Source organism: Sphaerodactylus townsendi, linkage group LG04 (genome assembly GCF_021028975.2).
Source record: "Sphaerodactylus townsendi isolate TG3544 linkage group LG04, MPM_Stown_v2.3, whole genome shotgun sequence".
Lineage (NCBI taxonomy): Eukaryota > Metazoa > Chordata > Lepidosauria > Squamata > Sphaerodactylidae > Sphaerodactylus > Sphaerodactylus townsendi.
In genome coordinates, this window is record NC_059428.1 from 40,808,092 (window position 1) to 40,826,674 (window position 18,583).

The 18,583-nt window shown below is 40.4% G+C and overlaps 1 protein-coding gene across 2 annotated transcripts in view; it reads left to right on the plus strand.

Moving 5' to 3' along the window:
- The window catches only part of ST3GAL6 (ST3 beta-galactoside alpha-2,3-sialyltransferase 6), a 69,935-nt gene that overhangs the window by 31,144 nt on the left and 20,208 nt on the right, over nucleotides 1-18,583 (plus strand). For both annotated transcript variants that reach the window (XM_048493961.1, XM_048493960.1), the window contains exons 2-7: nucleotides 3,301-3,400; nucleotides 7,667-7,744; nucleotides 9,080-9,183; nucleotides 12,115-12,178; nucleotides 16,167-16,262; nucleotides 17,591-17,780. In XM_048493961.1, coding sequence (XP_048349918.1) covers nucleotides 3,312-3,400; nucleotides 7,667-7,744; nucleotides 9,080-9,183; nucleotides 12,115-12,178; nucleotides 16,167-16,262; nucleotides 17,591-17,780 — 621 coding nt within the window. In that variant the 5' untranslated portion in view covers nucleotides 3,301-3,311. The remainder of the gene's footprint in view (nucleotides 1-3,300; nucleotides 3,401-7,666; nucleotides 7,745-9,079; nucleotides 9,184-12,114; nucleotides 12,179-16,166; nucleotides 16,263-17,590; nucleotides 17,781-18,583) is intronic.

Sequence of the window (18,583 nt, forward strand, 5' to 3'; positions counted from 1 at the left end):
TATCCGCTGCCTCTCCAGAGACCTAGCCAGTGCAGCTCCTTCCTTCCTTCCTTCCTTCCTTCCTTCCTTCCTTCCTTCCTTCCTTCCTTCCTTCCTTCCTTCCTTCCTTCCTTCCTTCCTTCCTTCCTTCCTTCCTTCCTTCCTTCCTTCCTTATTCCACAATGTCATACTTACCAGGCTCTAAAAAAAATACACAGCCACATTTTTAAGTATATCTACAGAGACTACAGGTATATAGAAACTCCTACTTCGGAGTTTTACTGCTTATGATATTTGCACAGTCCACTCTCTGCCTTGAGCTAAGAGGAAAGGTGGGATATAAATGTTTTAATAAATTATTTTTGCCATTATAGTGATGATGATGATAAACAAGTAGCACTGATAGCTGTTACTTGATTACTAGTGTAGTCCTAAACACATTATACCCTTCTATGTCAGTGGAATTCTAAGGGTAGAATTCTTCTTAGGATCACACTGTTAAACCCTTCTAACCCCATTTACTTCAATAAACTTTGAAGAGTATAACTTAGTTTACAGTCACATTTTTAGAGCATTTAGTTTGGCCTATCACTTCCTCCTTAGGACAGGGGGGAAAATCACTGGTTAAATTTCTGCCTGCCCTACTAGACTTTCTACCAGAAAAGAACATGTAGCCCCAGTGGCTTCTGTACTGAGTAGAAGCCTGATACTACAACTTCTCCTTTTGTTGGTGACCACTGTTCTTTTTGGCTGTGGGGACAGGTGTGATACACAGCTGTGTAGGCCTTTGGGACAGTGATATGGTCACAGTGGTATCCAAGCTCTTGCAAATTTAGGTGGAAGATGATTGCCAAATGTGAAATGTTGGGGTAAATCCACATTTAGAAGTACTGTGTACAGTTCTGTGGAGGATGAGGTTTGAGGAGGGGTGGGAGTTCAGCAGAGTACAATGACAGGAGATCTCCAGGCCCCACCTGTAGGTTGGTAACCCTAGCCAGCCATGGTATATAATACTACACAGGGTAGTTGGGGGGCTAAAATTGGAAGGGTTTGTGGAGTTGAATTCCCTTTCAGGATGTCATGAAAGCCTCAGCAATGCAAATTGACTTGGCAAGGCCACTGTACTAGGGTAATTTTTTCGCTGATGTATGGTGTTATCATAGTGGGCAGCAGACTTGTATTGCCTCTGAGACATGCACTCTAGCCAATGAAAGCATATGTCACAATAAGTTGCCACAGTGTTCCTGTTTGGTAAAAAGTGATCAGTAGCAGGGAGGAACAGGAAAACAACAACAACAGGCTTGCTATAAGATAAAGGTAGATTAAGATCCTCCCAGGTCTTTTCCAAGAAAGAATAGTTCTTTCTAGCTTAAAGAGTCTTAGCTGGGTCCAAGTTAATGACTTATCAAATATCCTTTCCTGTTGTTAAAGAAACCATCTGGTTTTGAAGAACTTCCTGTTCGTTTCCTCAGTTACTGGCGCAAGATAGATGAAAAGATCTGAACTCTGTGCTATAAATTGCTCGATATTATATACAGTGCCAGAGCATCTTTCTAAAATGGTTTGAACTTTTTTACAATTTTGATTGGATTCAAAAGTGTACATTGAGCGAACAGCTGGGAGAAATGCATAGAAAGGTACAGTAATTCAGCTTCGTTATATGTAATTATTATTTGGCAAAGACTAACACAACTATACTTTTAAAACATAATTTTAATTCAATCATTTGTGTTGAACTAATGAATGCTGCATTAAACTGGCACAAGTGATCTCTCGTCCTTTTGCATGTCATTGTTACAGGAGTTGACTGCCATTTTAGCCTCTGAGAAAGGAAATGTTGATTTTTTTCATTGTTTTTGTTCTCTTGTGTTTACATTGATTTCAGCTGTCTACTTATTTACTTATTTATTGCATTTATACCCCGCCAATTCTTCCAGAGGACTCAGGGCAGCTGAGAGTCCACCCCCCCCCCCCATTCAGTAGAGTCCCCCCCAATAAATCTATATTCCATACTTGTTATGAAGTTCCAAACTTTTTAAAATTCAGCTGAAGCAGATTCACATTAAATGGGATGTACAATCAAGTACACGGCACAGAAAATAGGCACCCTAAGAAAGAAAGTGCTGAGTAGTGTTTATCAAGGCCACAGGAATAGCAGGGATATGTGTGTTTTAGCAAAGAAAATACAACCTGGACTGGATGGACCATTGAAAACTGAGTTAGATAGTAAATTGAGAAATGGGTCCTCCAAAGTTCTAAGCCCTTGTATTTGGGATATTTTATTCCAGTATTTGATTTAAATAGCCAGGCTAGTCAAATGCAGGTTGTCAACACTCAAATGGGGTGTGGAATTCTCCCAGAATTAGAGCTGCCCTCCCAACTACAGAGATCAGTTCCCTTGGAGAAAATGACTTCTTTGGAGTCCAGAATCCATGGCACTATACCCAGTTGAGACCCCCCTGCTTTTCACAGCCTTCATTTTCAAAATCTCTGGAGATGCAAGAAGTGGTATTTGGGGGGGGGGGGTGTGAGCAGGATTTGAATATCTTGGGTTGTCTCCTTCTTTCTTCTTCCTCACCACATGTGCATCTTGAAAAATGAAGACTTGCAACAAACATTTTTGTTGCATTTCAGCTGCAAACTGGTTTGTTTCTTGCTTACATATCAGGGTTCTGGAACAAACTGGTTAGGAATCCTGGGCCCCTTCCGCACATGCAAAATAATGCATTTTGAAACCACTTTCACAACTGTTTGCAAGTGGATTTTGCCATTCCGCACAGCTTCAAAGAGCACTGAAAGCAGTTTGAAAGTGCATTATTCTGCATGTGCGGAATGAGCCCTGGTTAGTAGATAAGAAAGCCATAGACTATAGTTTAGAAATTGTGACAAACCATCATTACAGTTTGATGCTGCCTTGATAAAATTTCTTTAGCTGCAATGGCCTATTCATGGCAACGCTTGTCCTTGACTTAGGAAAAAACCTATTAACTCACCGTTTACTTAATATTTATTTAGAACATTTTATATTGAAAGTTCAGATAGAGTTTCTTGAGGCAGCTCGCAAATACAATACCAATAAAAAAACAAACCATAAAAGTAACAAACAGAAAGCAAGTCATATTGTATTAGTGGTAATCACCATTAGCTGTTAAAAAAAGCCAAAAGGAACCTAGCCAACTAGTTTGTATCTTGAAAATCCAGAAAAAATCTTGGTATCTTGATAAATGACAGATTCTATGGATCACTTTCACTATGCATGTATCTAAATGAAGCATATAGACATAACTAAATCAGTGTTTCATTTTTAAACTTGTGTTTCAGGCCTGTCAGCCATGAGACGGCTCTTACTAGTGATTATCCTGGCTGCTGGTGTGATGTCTATTATCCTGCACTGCAATCTATGGAGGACAAATGACAATTGGTAATTTCAACATCTTGTTAATCTATATATTAACTTTTCTCTACAGAGTTTTCCTACAAATACGTCTGAGTATATGAAATATTCTTGCAATTGTATGTTGCAATACAGAGCTCTGGAGCACTTTGTACACATACTGTCAAACAAAACCTTATTTTTTTTGCATTTGTTTTAAGAAATGTTTTCTTTTGCAATTGTAATCAATGGAGTAGGTTTTTCACATATGAGAGAAGCATGCAGAGAGAGAAGCTCTTTAATCCTTTTTTCACCCATTTTTTCACTGTCATCCCCAAAATGTTTTTTCCAGCAAGAAGCAGCTAGAGAGGAAAGAGTAATCTCTTCCTCCCTCTCCCTTAGGCCCCTTCCGCACATGCAAAATAATGCGTTTTCAAACCACTTTCACAACTGTTTGCAAGTGGATTTTGCTATTCCGCACAGCTTCAAAGAGCTCTGAAAGCAGTTTGAAAGTGCATTATTCTGCATGTGTGGAATGAGCCTCAATCTCCCTATACTGTTCTCCCCTCTGAAAAAGCACTCCTGTATTTTAAAATGAATGTAAGATAGAAATCACGTAGTATGCATGTAGTGGAAAGAGAATGAAGATCTGCTGGCGCTCTTACAGCTCAGTGCCGTTGCCTGAATGCAAGCATGATTTTGCAGGATTGTTCCTGTGTTTCCTCTGGGTAGATGGTGTCGTTTCGTCTGCAAGCTTTGTCCTGCCCATTTTTGAAAGAACTCTGCCCACATTCTGTTTATGGGCTTTTTCTCTGGTTTGTAGTGTTATCATTGTTTTAGCCGGATAGTTTTCCTGGTAGGAACTCAATGGTTTAATGATGACATTAGATCTAACAGTGAGGTAGTTGATCAAACTAATAAATGCTGTAAAATTCTGCAGCCAGTGCTTTTCGTCATTCGCCAGCAGGTTCAGTAGCTTATAAAGCCCATAGAATGAAATCTGTGGGGCTTTTTTTATTTAAAAAACCCCCCTGTCCTTATTATATATTGAGTAGGCAGAAATAGTTGCAAATGCAACAATTTACAGTCTGACTTTGACTAATTTTTCTCTACTGTCAGCTCCGCCTTTTTTCTCCTTGTTCTTGACCTTTTACTGTGTGATTTGTTTGATCCTCTCTGTTGAAAGTTAGCTGAAATCGAAAGTTAGCTTAGTTCCCAAAAGGGTTTCTGTTTTGACACAGGTTCTAAATAGAACCCATTTTGGGGAACTCGGTCAACTAAAAAGGGTAAAAGGGCAGGGTTTAATTTTGCGAATAAATAAAAAAGCCATTTCTCAACAGGGTATATCAAAGAAATAATTACAATGCAAAAAAGGAAATGTGCATCTTTCCATGGTGGCGAACCTATGGCACTCCAGATGTTCATGGACTACAATTCCCATCAGCCCCTGCCAGCATGGCCAGTTGGGGAGTTTCTGTAGGGGAATGTCCAATGGTCATAATTCCATGTGGGTAGGACAGAATTCAAGTACAGTAGCACCACAGAGACCAACAACATTTTCCAGGCTATAGACTTTTGTGTGTCCAGAAGGAGTGATCTGGAAAAATTTGTTGTTCTTTAAGGTGCTACTGGACTTAATTAGATTTAAAATGTAACAAGTTGAGAAAAAGAGATGAGGTCTAAAAGTACCTAATATTAAATTATGCTATCAGACAGTTTGGTTCAGATCGTGGATTGGAATAGAAACTCAAACCACAGAGTAATAAAATTAGAAACCATACATTTGGAAGAAGCACTACATAATTGTTTATGGACAGAAAAATTAGTTATGAAAAGAAATAAGTTCCAAATGATGGATTACGTAAAATTTCGAAAACTGAATGAAAAAGAATAAGTACTTCAATATCTTTGCTAATGTCACCTATAGCTTATTATGACAAGATTATGATGAAAAATACCAATTTGGTAACATGGAGATATGATAGATGCTCAGGGAAAGATTAGGCGTCGGCAAAAAAATAAAATAAAGGAAGAGGGCAAAAAAGTATAGTAGCTATTATATTTTCAACTAGCTTCAAGATTAAGAAAGAAAAGTTTTACAACAAGAAGTGTAATAAAGGAACTGATGGAATTTGAAAAGGTGATCACGGAGCAAAATGAACATTTATTACGACAAATCTATAATTATTACTTCAGTTTGATTCAGAAATAGAGCTGGTTAAAACATTGATGGTCAAATGGGTGCAAAACTTTGAAGAAGACATATTTTTTTTCAACAATGGGAAATCCTATGGACAACAGGGATCAAATTTATAGCCTCACAAACATTAGGAGAAAATTCATACCAGATGTTTTATTGGTGATGCATCACCCCAAAGAATAGCAAGAAGATGTATGAGAACTATAAGGGGAAATGCTGGAAATGTAAAGAAGCAGATGGCTCTTTTTACCATATGTGGTGGATATACAGAAAATTTTTAAAAATTGGAAAGATTCACACAGAAATAAATTTAATTTTGTTGTTATGGACACCAAGGCTATATTATTAGGCATACCACCAAAAAACATTCCAAAAATCTCAGAACTTTTCTGATATTTGATAACACTGGCCAGAGTAGTATTTGTGACAAAATGGAAGTTAGAAGAATTTCCTAGCCAAGAGAATTGGGCTCATAAAGTCGTGGAACATGCAGCAATGGCAAAATTAATGAACTTTGTGAATAAGGGACAAATCGAAGAATTTCAAGACAAATGGAAAATGTTTTACTCATATTATTCTTAAAAATAATAATAATGATGAAATGTGAAGAATATTGCTGAAGATGGATTACCAGTCATTGTTATGATGTAGGATAATTGAAAATGGGTGAAAACGGAATAGATGAATGGATGAATATATTGATGATTGTAGTTTGCCAATATGATTCATATTTTGTGAAAAAAAACTCTATAGAAATTTATCGTTGTAATCAATTATTGTTTTTATTAATCTATTTTGGATTATTAGAATTTATATAAAAATAGCCAATATTAGTAATTGTTTAAATATTGTCATAGAGTTTAGAGTTGTAACGATGGCAAGATGGTTTTCTTTTTCTGTTATATTAATTTCTATCAATTGAAAATTTAAAAAGTTTTTTTAACAAGTAGCTACTGGGCTTGAATTTTGTTCCATTACTGCTTCCTAGTGTAGCTACCCAGGTAAACTATCCAGGTGGGTAGCTGTGTTAACCTTTACTAGCAGAATTAAAATGGAAGTTTGTAGAGACCAACAGTTCTCCAGGTTCAATATTATTTGCTTCCCACATTTTAATGATAGCTTCATATATATTACTCACAATAGGTGCTGACATTTTACCAAGTCTGTACTTTACAGGTGTTAATTGGTTCAGTGGTACATCCACACCTTTCTGATTGTACCTGCTTATCATGGTTCGCCCTGAACTTTCCTAGGTCAGATTTAACCTTTATTCTGCTTTGCCTATCTGCCAGCTGTTGGGAGTCACCCTTATCTACTTTGAAAGAAAGTAATCAATGTTCCATCCTGCGCTGCACAAAAATAGTTCTGTGGGATGTCTTAAAAAGAAGTGACTGCCTCTTTTCACCTGCACCTAGGTGCAGGTGGCTAAAAAGAGGTGGCTTTCAGTGTGCTTTCCAGACAGCAAAGGCATCAGTGTACTTTCCAGACATCAAAGGCACCTAACTGTTTTGCTCTCTGGTCAGCTTCACCCTCCGCTTGTGCACCACATTTTGTGTGCAACTGAAGGAATTCTCCCTGCCACAATTTGCTGAAGGTTGCCTCAGGAGGGTTGTTTTTCAGGCTCTGATCCTGGGCACCTTTTAACCTAAAAAGTACATAGTTGTACTTAGCTGGTTGTGCCAGTTCTAGCAATATATAGTTTTCCTGCTTTTTTATTTTTTATTTTGGAGATATGCAGACACGCTTAAGAGAATCTTAGCGGCTCAGAGGATTCCCACTGAAAAGCATTGGACGGTCCCAATGATTTTCAGTGGGAGTCCTCTGAGCGCCTAAGATTCTCTTATGCATGTCTGCATATCTTCAAAAATAGCTCCTACATGAGTTAAATAAACCAGCATGGTAAATTAATATTTAATATTAATATTTAGTATTAATATTAATATTTAGTGGTACATGGATATCTGATAGCAGCATCTGCGGTTGTAAGCATTGTAAGCATACAGGGGTAATTGAATGCCAAGTCCATACTTTCTAGACAGTTTTACTACTGAAATTCACAGAGTCCTAACTAATTGTGTAAATATGTTCATCTCGGTTTTTTGTCTTTTATCTAGGTCACCCCATATAGATGTAGAAAGAAAGGAAGAACTAATAGCTTGTGCTTTCAAATCCAATATTTCGGTCTTACTGAAGTAAGTAGGAAAGAGGAAGGATGCTAATTACATATGCTAATTATATATTCTAACTTAGTGGGATAGAAATTTTGTAAGATAAAATAAATAATGAAAGCTGCTGAGATTGGTTCTTACTATATATTTACTGTACTCATCTTACTATAATGGATGATACATGGATGTTAAAAAATAATTGATTTATTAAATCTCTCTCTATATCCCCAGATGTAATGAATCTGTTTGTATGTCTCCTCTCTGCACCCACACATGCACGCACGCACGCACGCACGCACGCACGCACGCACGCACGCACGCAAACAAAGCCTAAATCTGTTAATCAATAGGGACCTCATTCATTGCCCTCCTCAATGAGTTAATTCTTGCCCATCCAAAATTCTGGGACTTGAAGAAGAACTGTCATCATGAAAAAATATGCCACTGTATTATGCTTTCTGAAATTGCACATCTAAGCTTTATTTTTTGTGCCAGGGAAAGTTTTTATTGACTTGCGGTGCATACTTCCCCTAGCCTAATATAGCTTGAACATTTTAGAATGTATTCTTCATACAGTAATCCACTTCAGATCCTGGAAACCCCGGACCCAATTTAAACATGACACTGATGAGTCATAGAGCTTCACCATACAATTTTGGATGACCTCAGCATCTCATTTGAATTGCTCTGTGGTCTTTGAATAGCAGCTGAGGATGCTTGCTTAGCATACTAGTGCAATGACCCACAAGGGCCACAAATCCCTGCTGTGGAAACTGACTTTGGGCAGGTCCTTAATTTAAATAAGATTTGATCCCATGCAAAGGGGCCAAGGGAGGCTTTGCCTTAGTGTCATGTTTAAATCAAGCCCGAGTTTCTCATGATACCAGAAAGATACCCTGAAACATCACAGGAGGATCCACACAACTTTTACCTTTTTGTGAATATCTCATTTGAAGGTGAGAGGCTCTAAGCAAAAAGAACTTTCCAAGCCAAGTAAGACAAAGGTGTTATGATCAGCGTAGAGAGAAACAAGTTTATATGTTGAAAATTATTTACTGATTCTAGTTGTTCAATAATTTTGCTTGCTTTTATTGGGATAAGTTTTGGCAACTTATACTTTAGACCCCTAGACACATTGGATAGGTTCCTGTTGTGAATTAGCACAGCAAAACACTGTTAGTTGAACTTCTGTTTTTCCTTATGGGATGTTCCTATTTTTCACTTTCTATATAGTGTAACCAGTGCATGCCGCTGTATATTCAAGCCCTATGATAGTTTGTCAACTGATATACCAGTCTGCACATGTCATATATTTGGTAAAAATTATGACTAACTTTATTTTCTTCTTTCTCTTGTAAGTGTAAATAAATTATATCCTTTCCTGTGCGCTGAAAATTTTCTGAAAGTGTCAGAGTTGCATGGAAGTCACAGGATTGAACTACCTTATGGAATAAAGAGAGCAGGTGAGTAATTATGTGCAGCCTTATATATAAAGTTATGTTTCATTATTGTTAAGGTGAGCGATGTTTTTGAAAGTGTTAAGAAATGACCCTGTTGCAAAACTGAGCGAAAGTCTGAAAAGTGAATTAGAGGATGCAGAATTCTGATTTCTGCACATTACATGTGATATTTGACATTGCCTTGCCTATATTCTAATAGCCATGTCAGCCAAACCTGACGACACAAATCTGGATAGTGGACCTGTAACAGATCTTTCCACAAACTTGAAAAATACCCCAGGTTTGCAGAAAAATCGGAAATGTTTTTAAAAAATAGATGTAGGAAATAAAATCCCAACTGATAAAAGGAATACATGCAGCTTGAAGAAATAGGTGCCCTTATTGGATGTTCCTAAGCAACCGCAACAGGATTTGCTTCTGTCAGTAAAAGGGGAGGGGAGGGGACAGGACTCTTTCCAGGATTGTTCAGACTTTGAGGGAGGATTTATCAGGGTCAAAAACAGCAGGATTCATGGACACCACACAACTTGCATGACTCACCTAGCTCTGGCTGTTGTTATTATTTAAGAGCAGCCACTCCACAAAATCAGTGTGGTGTTGTGGTTAGAATTTCAGACTAGGACCTTGAACCCCATTCTGCCCTGGAAAGCTCGGGCCAATTTTACATTCTCAGCCTAACTTACCTTACATTAAGAGCACCTGGAAACACCCTAGTGCAGGGGTCCCCAAACTACGGCCCGGGGGCCAAATGTGGCCCCCTGAAGGCATTTATCCGGCCCGCCAGGCATGGCAGCGATGGCTCCATTCATGTGCAGTGGGGGCTCAAGGGAGAGGAGGAACCGGCCCCAACGGCTGTTGATTGCAGTTACATGACGGCACCCCCAAATCTCCATGAATTTTCTGACCCAGAGTTGGAAACCTTACACGTGGCAACTCCTGCTCCACCCTTCCCTCTCAGCTACTCCATGTGTTGCTCTCAGGCTTTCTGTTCCGCCTCACTCCCATTGGCATCAGCCAGGCTGGTGAATCGCTCGCTGGCTGCTAGGGAGGAAGAACCCAGGAAGATACCTGATTCTGGGTTAGATGGAATGCTTCATTGGGGAAGTTCTGCTTTTTTTTTTACAGGGGAAGGTATTCCACAGCCTCCCCAACAATATTTGGAGCCCACCCTGTACTTGACATACTTTGGTCACTGTCCTAAAAATAGACCATGACAGAAAGGCTGAAAGGTGAAATCAAACATTTTACAATCATTTGTGCATAGGAATTTGTTCATAGTTTTTTTTAGTCCGGCCCTCCAACAGTCTGAGGGACAGTGAACTGGCCCCCTGTTTAAAAAGTTTGGGGACCCCTGCCCTAGTGGGCCAATGACTTCCACCTTCACCTAGGCCATTTACCCCCTCTGATTGAGTGGCCAGGCCCAACCCAAGCAAGGTAAGAAAGGTAATATATAGGCAGCCTGAGGTGAGGCAAGGGAGACAAAGCCTGCTGTGCTCAAACTCCACATGAGAATCAAGATGAAGGAGACGTTGGCTTCTGGTTCAGCTCACATGACATGAGGTAGACACTGATGCCAGCCCCATATGAGGTGAAAAAGATTGCAAGCAGTGAGGGAAGCAATGTTCAGCTTATTTAAGATGGGGTAAACAGCCTCAGCCCTACTAAAAACCCGGCCAGTTGGTTGGATAGACTGCCTATACCTTCCTCCTTTCTTCCCCTTTTTGTGATGGGGGTCAGGGTTACACAGTTTGCCTCTTCTCTCTCTCCCTCCTTTGGGTATGGGGCCCCTGCCCAGGATTCTCCACTCCTAGTCCACCACTATTTACAGCATTGTTCTGAGGATAGAATGAAATAAAGTGGTTTGAGATTTAGGCTATAGATGATGTAAACAAATAATAAATATAACTGAAGATGGAAGGATAGATAAGCAATGGGAGAAGAGGAGAAAAGGAAGCAGGGAAGGTTCAGGATATGAGGCTGTAAAGTAAAAGGAAAGAGGAAATAGTTTGGGGAATTTAAGATGGGGAAAATGGCTGCCCTTGGCAAGTCCTTGCAGATTTCCCGTTGTGCAGCTTCCCCTAGCAATTGGCACTGAGTAAAGGGTTTTGGGGGTTAGGTAGGACAGAAACCTGAAGAGAGAAACCTGAAGAGGAGGAGAGAACAAAGATAGGTTGGCTGGTAGATGAGAAGGAGAGGAGACAAGAAATGGTGAGAGGCTATTGAGGCTTTGAGGAAGAGAAAGAGGAAGTAGTGGGGGAGAGGGAAATTCATCTACAAGTCCTTCCTGGTTCCCACCTGTCTTATGACTAATTCCTATCTGTAGACCCACCATATGGATTTAAGAATTTATTTATTTTTAATTATGTTGCCTCTCCAGAGACTTGTTTAAGGCAGCTCACAAAGTAGAACAGTAAAATAAAATAATAGAACAGCAACATTAAAGCAAGCCATAAAAGCCAGAGGCAAAAAATGACATCCTTCAGCTTAAAATGATATTCAGAAATAGCCTGCAGAAAAGAAGCAAACCATAAAAGCAGCTTTTGTAAGGTGGAACTCCTAATTTAAAACACCCTTAGCCATGCCGGTGCAGCATTTTGCCCGGCAGGCTGGGGCAACTGAGGATGCTTCTAGGTTGGATGCCACGAAGCCTTGCAGTGCCTGACTGCCCTGGTAAATTGCCCTTTATTGCCCCTTGTGTTTGAGGCATGGGTACTCACATTGGGGCAAGGGTGCGCCAGCTCCAGAGGGGTATTTGGCCCCCGGGGATTGGGCTGCCTGTGTAAATGGCCTCAGGATGACTTTCTTGTTAGCTATAAAAATTGTATCATGGAGTTCTGAATTTCTTTTAACCTCTTAAGGAAGTTTTGCTGACTTTTTTTGCAATAAAGTTCTGATTTAAATTTATATTTTAAAGTTTTTAAATTTGTATTACAGAAAGGTATTTTCAACTGGCACTTTCAAGATTGCCACACTGTGAGCTGTTTGGTGAAGATGATGGGTGAGGTGGTTTCTGTTATTTATCCATATTCACTCTGAGAATTGATGTACAACATTTTGGAAACTTCCACTGTTTTAGCTGGGTTTAGTGCACTGAAAAAATGCAATGTTTATGATACAGAATTGCTCATTGTAGAGTAGAGCTGAACGCATGCAAATTGATGCTGACTTCACTAGTTAGTTTTATGTAGAAGAATTGACCCTCTTGATTTGTTTTTTTTTAACAAAACCTATTGGGCTACTCTTAAGCTGCAAGCTTTGAACACAGAAGCTAAATGTCTCAACTATCTATGGATCCACAAGTACTACTTCATTGTGAATATGGCTCAATTTCTAATATAGATAACATGTTAAAATTCTAGCTTCAGAGGAAAATATCCAGATTCCACTGGCAGATCAGGGAGGAAAAGAGGTTGTGCACTACAAAAGTCAACACAGCATGGTTTTGCTGTTGTTACAGAATGGATATGAAGAAGTTGGGGTCTTTGTGTGGAGGTTATTGCCCAGATAGGTAACATGCTCCATTCTAACTTCTACTATTTGACTTAGAGAAGCTGCCATATAGTATTTGCTGTTCCCTGCTTTCTGCAACTTACAGTGTTACCCAGATGAATAAAATTTGTTTTTCCAGGATCAATGTAAATATTGTTCTTCAGCCACAAATATGCATATTACATCTTGTTTATTTATGTTTCCCAGGGAAACATCAAGTGGGATTTACACAGAGATGGTTTGTGCACACTGCACATTGTTCATTTGTTTCTGAAAGAATAGTATGCTCTGAATTATTCCTTTGATTATGATACAGCTTGGGCATATCAAATACAGAAATCTGTGGAACTAAAAGAACCTCGGGAACTTGGCTTCTCTCGCCAATAGGCCCATGTGGGAGGTTGTGGGAGGAATGTGATGAACCCCAGCATACATGGCGGGAGGACAAGAGGAGGATATCTTCACTGCAGGGCAGGGACATATCTTCCAAAGATGGCTTCCAGGGCAAGCACTGAGGTGCATGCCTCCTAATCCCCCCAAGTCCACTTGGAATTGGAGAGCCACACAATTTAAAGCTGAGCTCAGCTGGATTTTGCTTTAAACTGCAGGCCCCACTTCTGAAACCTGCAGTTTAAGGGTGGACCCAGCCAGGCTGAGGCCAGCCTTGAACTGCAGACTCTGCCCTGGCTGAGTCCAGCTTTATACTGCTGGCTCTGCGGCTGAAGCTCCACCTCTGAAGTCATGTGAACTTTGGAGATTGAGCCAGCAATATAAAGCTGGACCTGTCTAGGGCAAAGCTTGCTCTTTAAGGCTGGCCTCCATCTGGCTGGGCCCAGCTTTAAACAGTGGGCTTCCAGGTAAAGCTGACAGTTTAAAACTAGATCTGACTGAGCCCTGCCTTGAACTGCACATCCCCAAATTTCACGTGGAGTAAGGGATGAACGTTGAGTTCAAGGTGGGGCACAGTTTGATGATGAGGACAGGGCTAGTGGGGGGTTCTGGACTGCATTGGTACCGCCCTTAAACTGCATCGAGGGCATGGTCCTGGCTCTCCCCACCCTAGTTATGCCTTTGGTGCAGGCATTGGGGATGGTTAAGAAGATATTGGGGAATGGTTTGACCTTGGATATAATCAAGACTGGTTTGTTAATATCTCAAAGGAAGGAAGGTTTACAGTGCAATCCTGAGTGGGGGGTGAAAGAGCACTTGAAGATGTATGACCTCTGTGCTGGTGTAGATGCTACTTCCTGCTGGTATAAGTGATATCTACACCATTTCAAGGTCAAATACACAATTGCTGAGGTGCTGGACTGCTGCATGATATCCGGGTTCCGAAGCAGTTGCAGAGCCAGTGCTCCTCCTGTGCAGGAGTTGCGCCGGTGCCAATGAGATGTTCCTGGGGGCGGAGCCTAATTTAGTTGGCTTCCTGAGCCGTTTCAGCCTGGGAAAGTCCCCTTTTGCTGGCATGTATTTAGGCCAGCAAAAAAGGTGGTGCAGCCCTTTATGCTGCATACGAACTTAGCTATTGGGGGAGGTTGGCTCTGTCCTTGCTGGGTGCAGTGCCACAAACCTCTGTGGAAGCATTGAGGCTGCACAGTGCCTGGCCACCATCCCAGAATGTGTCTGCTAATATGCACAATGAAATTACGGGATGTTCTCAGAATATAAGTAAAAGAGAAAACATATTAAAGATAATGTACATAAGGCACTCAATACAGGACAGAATTGCAAAAAAATGGGGAAAGTCCCATCCAAAGGGTGATGGAGTTAAATATATTCAGTTCTGTTTCTAGCACTCTGTCTCCTTAAGGCACCCATCTACCCACCTCCCACTGTTAAAGTTAGGCCCTAGAAGTTCAGAAGCAATTTCCATAGGTACCTGTCAGAGGATTGGCCCCAGGTTCTGTTTCTGTAGAACAAGGACATTTATTTATTTACAGTCTGCCTTGAAGAAGCCTGTCTCCTGATGCCTATACTGGTTATACTTTCCCAGAATAGTCACTGAAGCATGGGGACAATTTTTTTCCATATGTTTGTTTTCCCTTTTACCCCATTTTACTCCAGGTGACAATGTGCCCAATATTTTTCACTTAATCAAGTGCCCTCTTCATCACTGAATGCAGGCTTTGCTATGGGTGTGTGCCACAGCCTTGCTGCTGACCTCATCCATGTTTTCATCCAGACTGTACTCTGACTGGCTGCTTTTGCAGCAGTATCAGGAAGGTGCAGAGGCAGGCTTTTCCCCACTGAACAGGATCTATTTTGTTCATCATGGCTGAACCTGGAATAAACCAGTTGAGGAAATCTTCAGGGTCTGGCAAGTTGATAAACCAAATTAATACCTAGGTCACACTTGGATTCAATAAAAAGAAAATCTACTTGATAGGTATTATATTTCCAGATGCAAATCTTGTATTGTAAAAGTCTAGATTCTACTCTTGTTTAGTTGCTTAGTTTCTACATAGGAATATGTGAAGCTGTTTTATACTGAGTCAGATTCTTTCATTCTATAGTCTTAAAACTAGGACCTTCATCATGCAAAGCAGATGCTCTATTGCGGTTCCGTACTCTACCTACCTACCTCCTGGCTGTTAATTATTGGCCAGATTAATTGACTGGTGTGGTTTGCTTGTTCCCCATTCATCAGCTTGTCTACAAATGGTTCTGTTTTGTTCTGTTTATTAAGATACTTTATTCTTTTGTAATATTTCAACTAAGATTTCCAAAACAGTTAACAACAAATGTTAACATTACAAATGTTAATATTACATATCAATCGACACTGACACACAAGAAGTTACCATTTGTGGTTGTGATGTTTATGCTTGCTCTCCATTGGTGTGAAATTGTGGCATGGGGAAGTGGATATTATTACTAGCTGTGTACAGGAAGAGGTATTGAAACCTATCTATATAAAGCAACAGCCTCTCCCCATCCAGACAGGAGTAGAAGGCAAACAGATCCCTACAAGATTCAAACATTCTGGGTTAAGGCTCACTATATTTCCTGGGAGGAGTTCCCAAAGGATTAAAGGGCCGCAGGGTTAGTTCACAACTCAGTTCTTAACTGTGTGCCTGCAGTTCCTAAAGTGAAACCATTCAAAACCAGTTGTAGAACAGTTTTCTAACTATTTGCAATAAGGCTCCAACTGCAAGATGCATGGAGCTTTTTGGCTCAGCACTTTTGGGGAAGCATGAAAAACAGATTAAGAAAGTGCAATTGAAAGTAGAATATCTGTGCAGTCTGACTCCCAAATGAACTCTTGACAAGGAGACTTAATTCCTTAAAAGTACAACCTGTGTCTATGAATCTTATCCCCAGTAACGGCCTGGTTATTGATTGTCACCGTCTGTAAAATTTAACCTCTTTCATCTCTTGTCAACTTATCTGCTTCGAATATTCATGCTAGCAATGCTTTTAGTGGATGTTATTTTTTCCAAGGTGATATACTTTTCCATCCAAAACTTTAATAAATTCTGATCTCCTTGTTTCATCAGTTCCCTTTGCAAAAAATGTGTTGTTGTTGGCAATGGAGGTGTCCTACGAAACAAGCGTCTAGGAGAGACCATTGACTCCTATGATGTGATAATCAGGTAAACAGTTTCTCATTTTATAGTCCAGTTTGGAAAGTGGAACAACTTATATAGACTATTATTGCCTTTATGTTACTGATAAGAGCAGGTTTGAATGGCGACTTAGGTGCTATAATGATTATGCTACACCAGCTCTTAAAATATGCTTCCATTCTAATATAATTTGAGTTGAATGTATAGATAAATCTCAAAACTTGCTAGTCTTTATTTCTGTGCCACTCAGTCACCACAAGTCATCCCTTTTGCATTAAGAGTTCCTGTAGTTGAGGTGACCTTGGACTAGTTGCAGTTCTTTCAGAACTCTCTCAGCCCACCCAGAGGCAGGCATTGGCAAACCACTTCTGAACAGGACCATAGCTACGGAAAATGGCACCCAAGGCAAGCACAGAAATTGTGCCTCCCCACACCCAGACTCCATTGCAGTGGGGCAGTAGATTCAGGGGGGTTTCTGAGCAACCCTAGTTATAATAACAGGAAAGAAGGAAGACACAGAGAGAAAAACAGGGAAGAGAGATGAGGGGGTGAGAGAGTGAAGGGGAGAAAGAATGAAAGGGGTGAGAGAAAGGGCAAAGAGAGAAAAGTGGAGAAAAAGCTTTTATGAATGGGTACTGGCTGTTTCTTACAAATAGATGTATGCACGCTCACTACTAGCATTTGAACAGGCCTAGAATAAGACAGCTTTACATGCTGAATCCATTCTCTCTCTCACCCCCCGCCCCATTAAAGTACAAAGAAGAAAATGAGGAAAGCTAGAGAATACGCACAAAAAATCCTCCCTCCTCCCCAGGGAGAAGGAATTCTTGTTCCAAAGGCATCTGATTGCTGAGGAGGAAGAAGCTAACCTACTTGGTCCTCAAAACTTCTATATCCTTGACTCCTGATCAGGGTGGCATACCACAGATGCTATAGTTGCATGTTTACAGACGTTCACCTAGTTTTAACTAGCCATTTTCGGCAGGAAATTTTTTTTCCTGATACTGTCAACATTCTTTCCCTGACCCCTCACTTGAATGCTCTCCTACTTTCATTACAAGCAGGTCTCCAACTGTAGGGGAGGCTTGTTTTCTTTGTTTCTTCCTTTCCCTTTCTCTGGATTCTCAAGCCCCTCTGAGGTCAAGTTACTTGTGCTTTGTGAAACAGAAGTAACTGTGTAAACATTACTTAAGACGACAATAGAAGGGCAAGATCTGACTAGGCTTATTAGTATTATGCCTACAATTCCCATGCACTGTAGTGGAGTCTGTCAAACCTAGTTATATTGCAGCAGAATGGGATTTATCATTGTATGACCAGCGTCTTTTTAAAAATATATATATTTGATCCAACAGAATGAATAACGGCCCTGTTATCGGCTATGAGGAAGATGTTGGAAGGAGGACAACGTTCCGGCTTTTTTATCCTGAATCCGTTTTTTCAGATCCAGTTCACCATGATCCTAACACAACTGCAGTTCTTGTTGTCTTCAAACCTCATGATTTAAAATGGCTTTGGGACGTCATAAGTGGACTGGGTTTAATTGTGAGTTGATTTAATTCTCCTTGCTTTGACTTACCGTGGTCACGTACAGCCCTGTACACCAAGTTCTTGGCACTAATAAGTGGCGGGAAATGTAACAAATGAAACGACTGGTAGGTCTGTTGGCATTTCTATCAAGGTCATGCAGCTAGAGGCTAGGTCTACATGAGTTATATGTGTTGGTTGAGCCTGTGAAAAAACAGCCATGATGGAGCGGTTCTTATGAAAGAAAAGAAAAGGAGGGTTTAGTTTAGTGTAGTACTCCACTGTGCAAGCTGCCTTGACATTGGTTTTCTTTTTCTTATGACTAACAATAGAGTAAACTGTGCCAACCAACCAAATATATGCACATTTGCCTAATTATAGAAGCCATTCAGATTTCTTGGAGATTTTTTTAAAGTACAGTATGTAAGGAAAATATCCTAAACTATTTCTTCATCTGATATTTTTAGAATTGACATGAGATGCTGTTTCCCCAGTTCCTTTTTATTTGGAAATGCAGTACTCATCTCTTTCTATACAACTGCAGTTTATAATAGTGGGTAACTTCACTAGGCTATAAGAAGAGTAGTTTCATCCGCTATTTTCCCAGTGTGCTCCTCTTTCACAGGCCGGAACTGTTCTGTACTAGTTCTGCCTGCTGCCACCCTGGTTACATTGCCATACAGCAGTGATGGCGAACCTATGGCACGGGTGCCAGAGGTGGCACTCGGAGCCCTCTCTGTGGGCACACGCACAGAGTTCATCATGTGGGGGGCGGAAAATCACCCACCCACACACACATCTAAGCTGGTCTGGGCCACTGA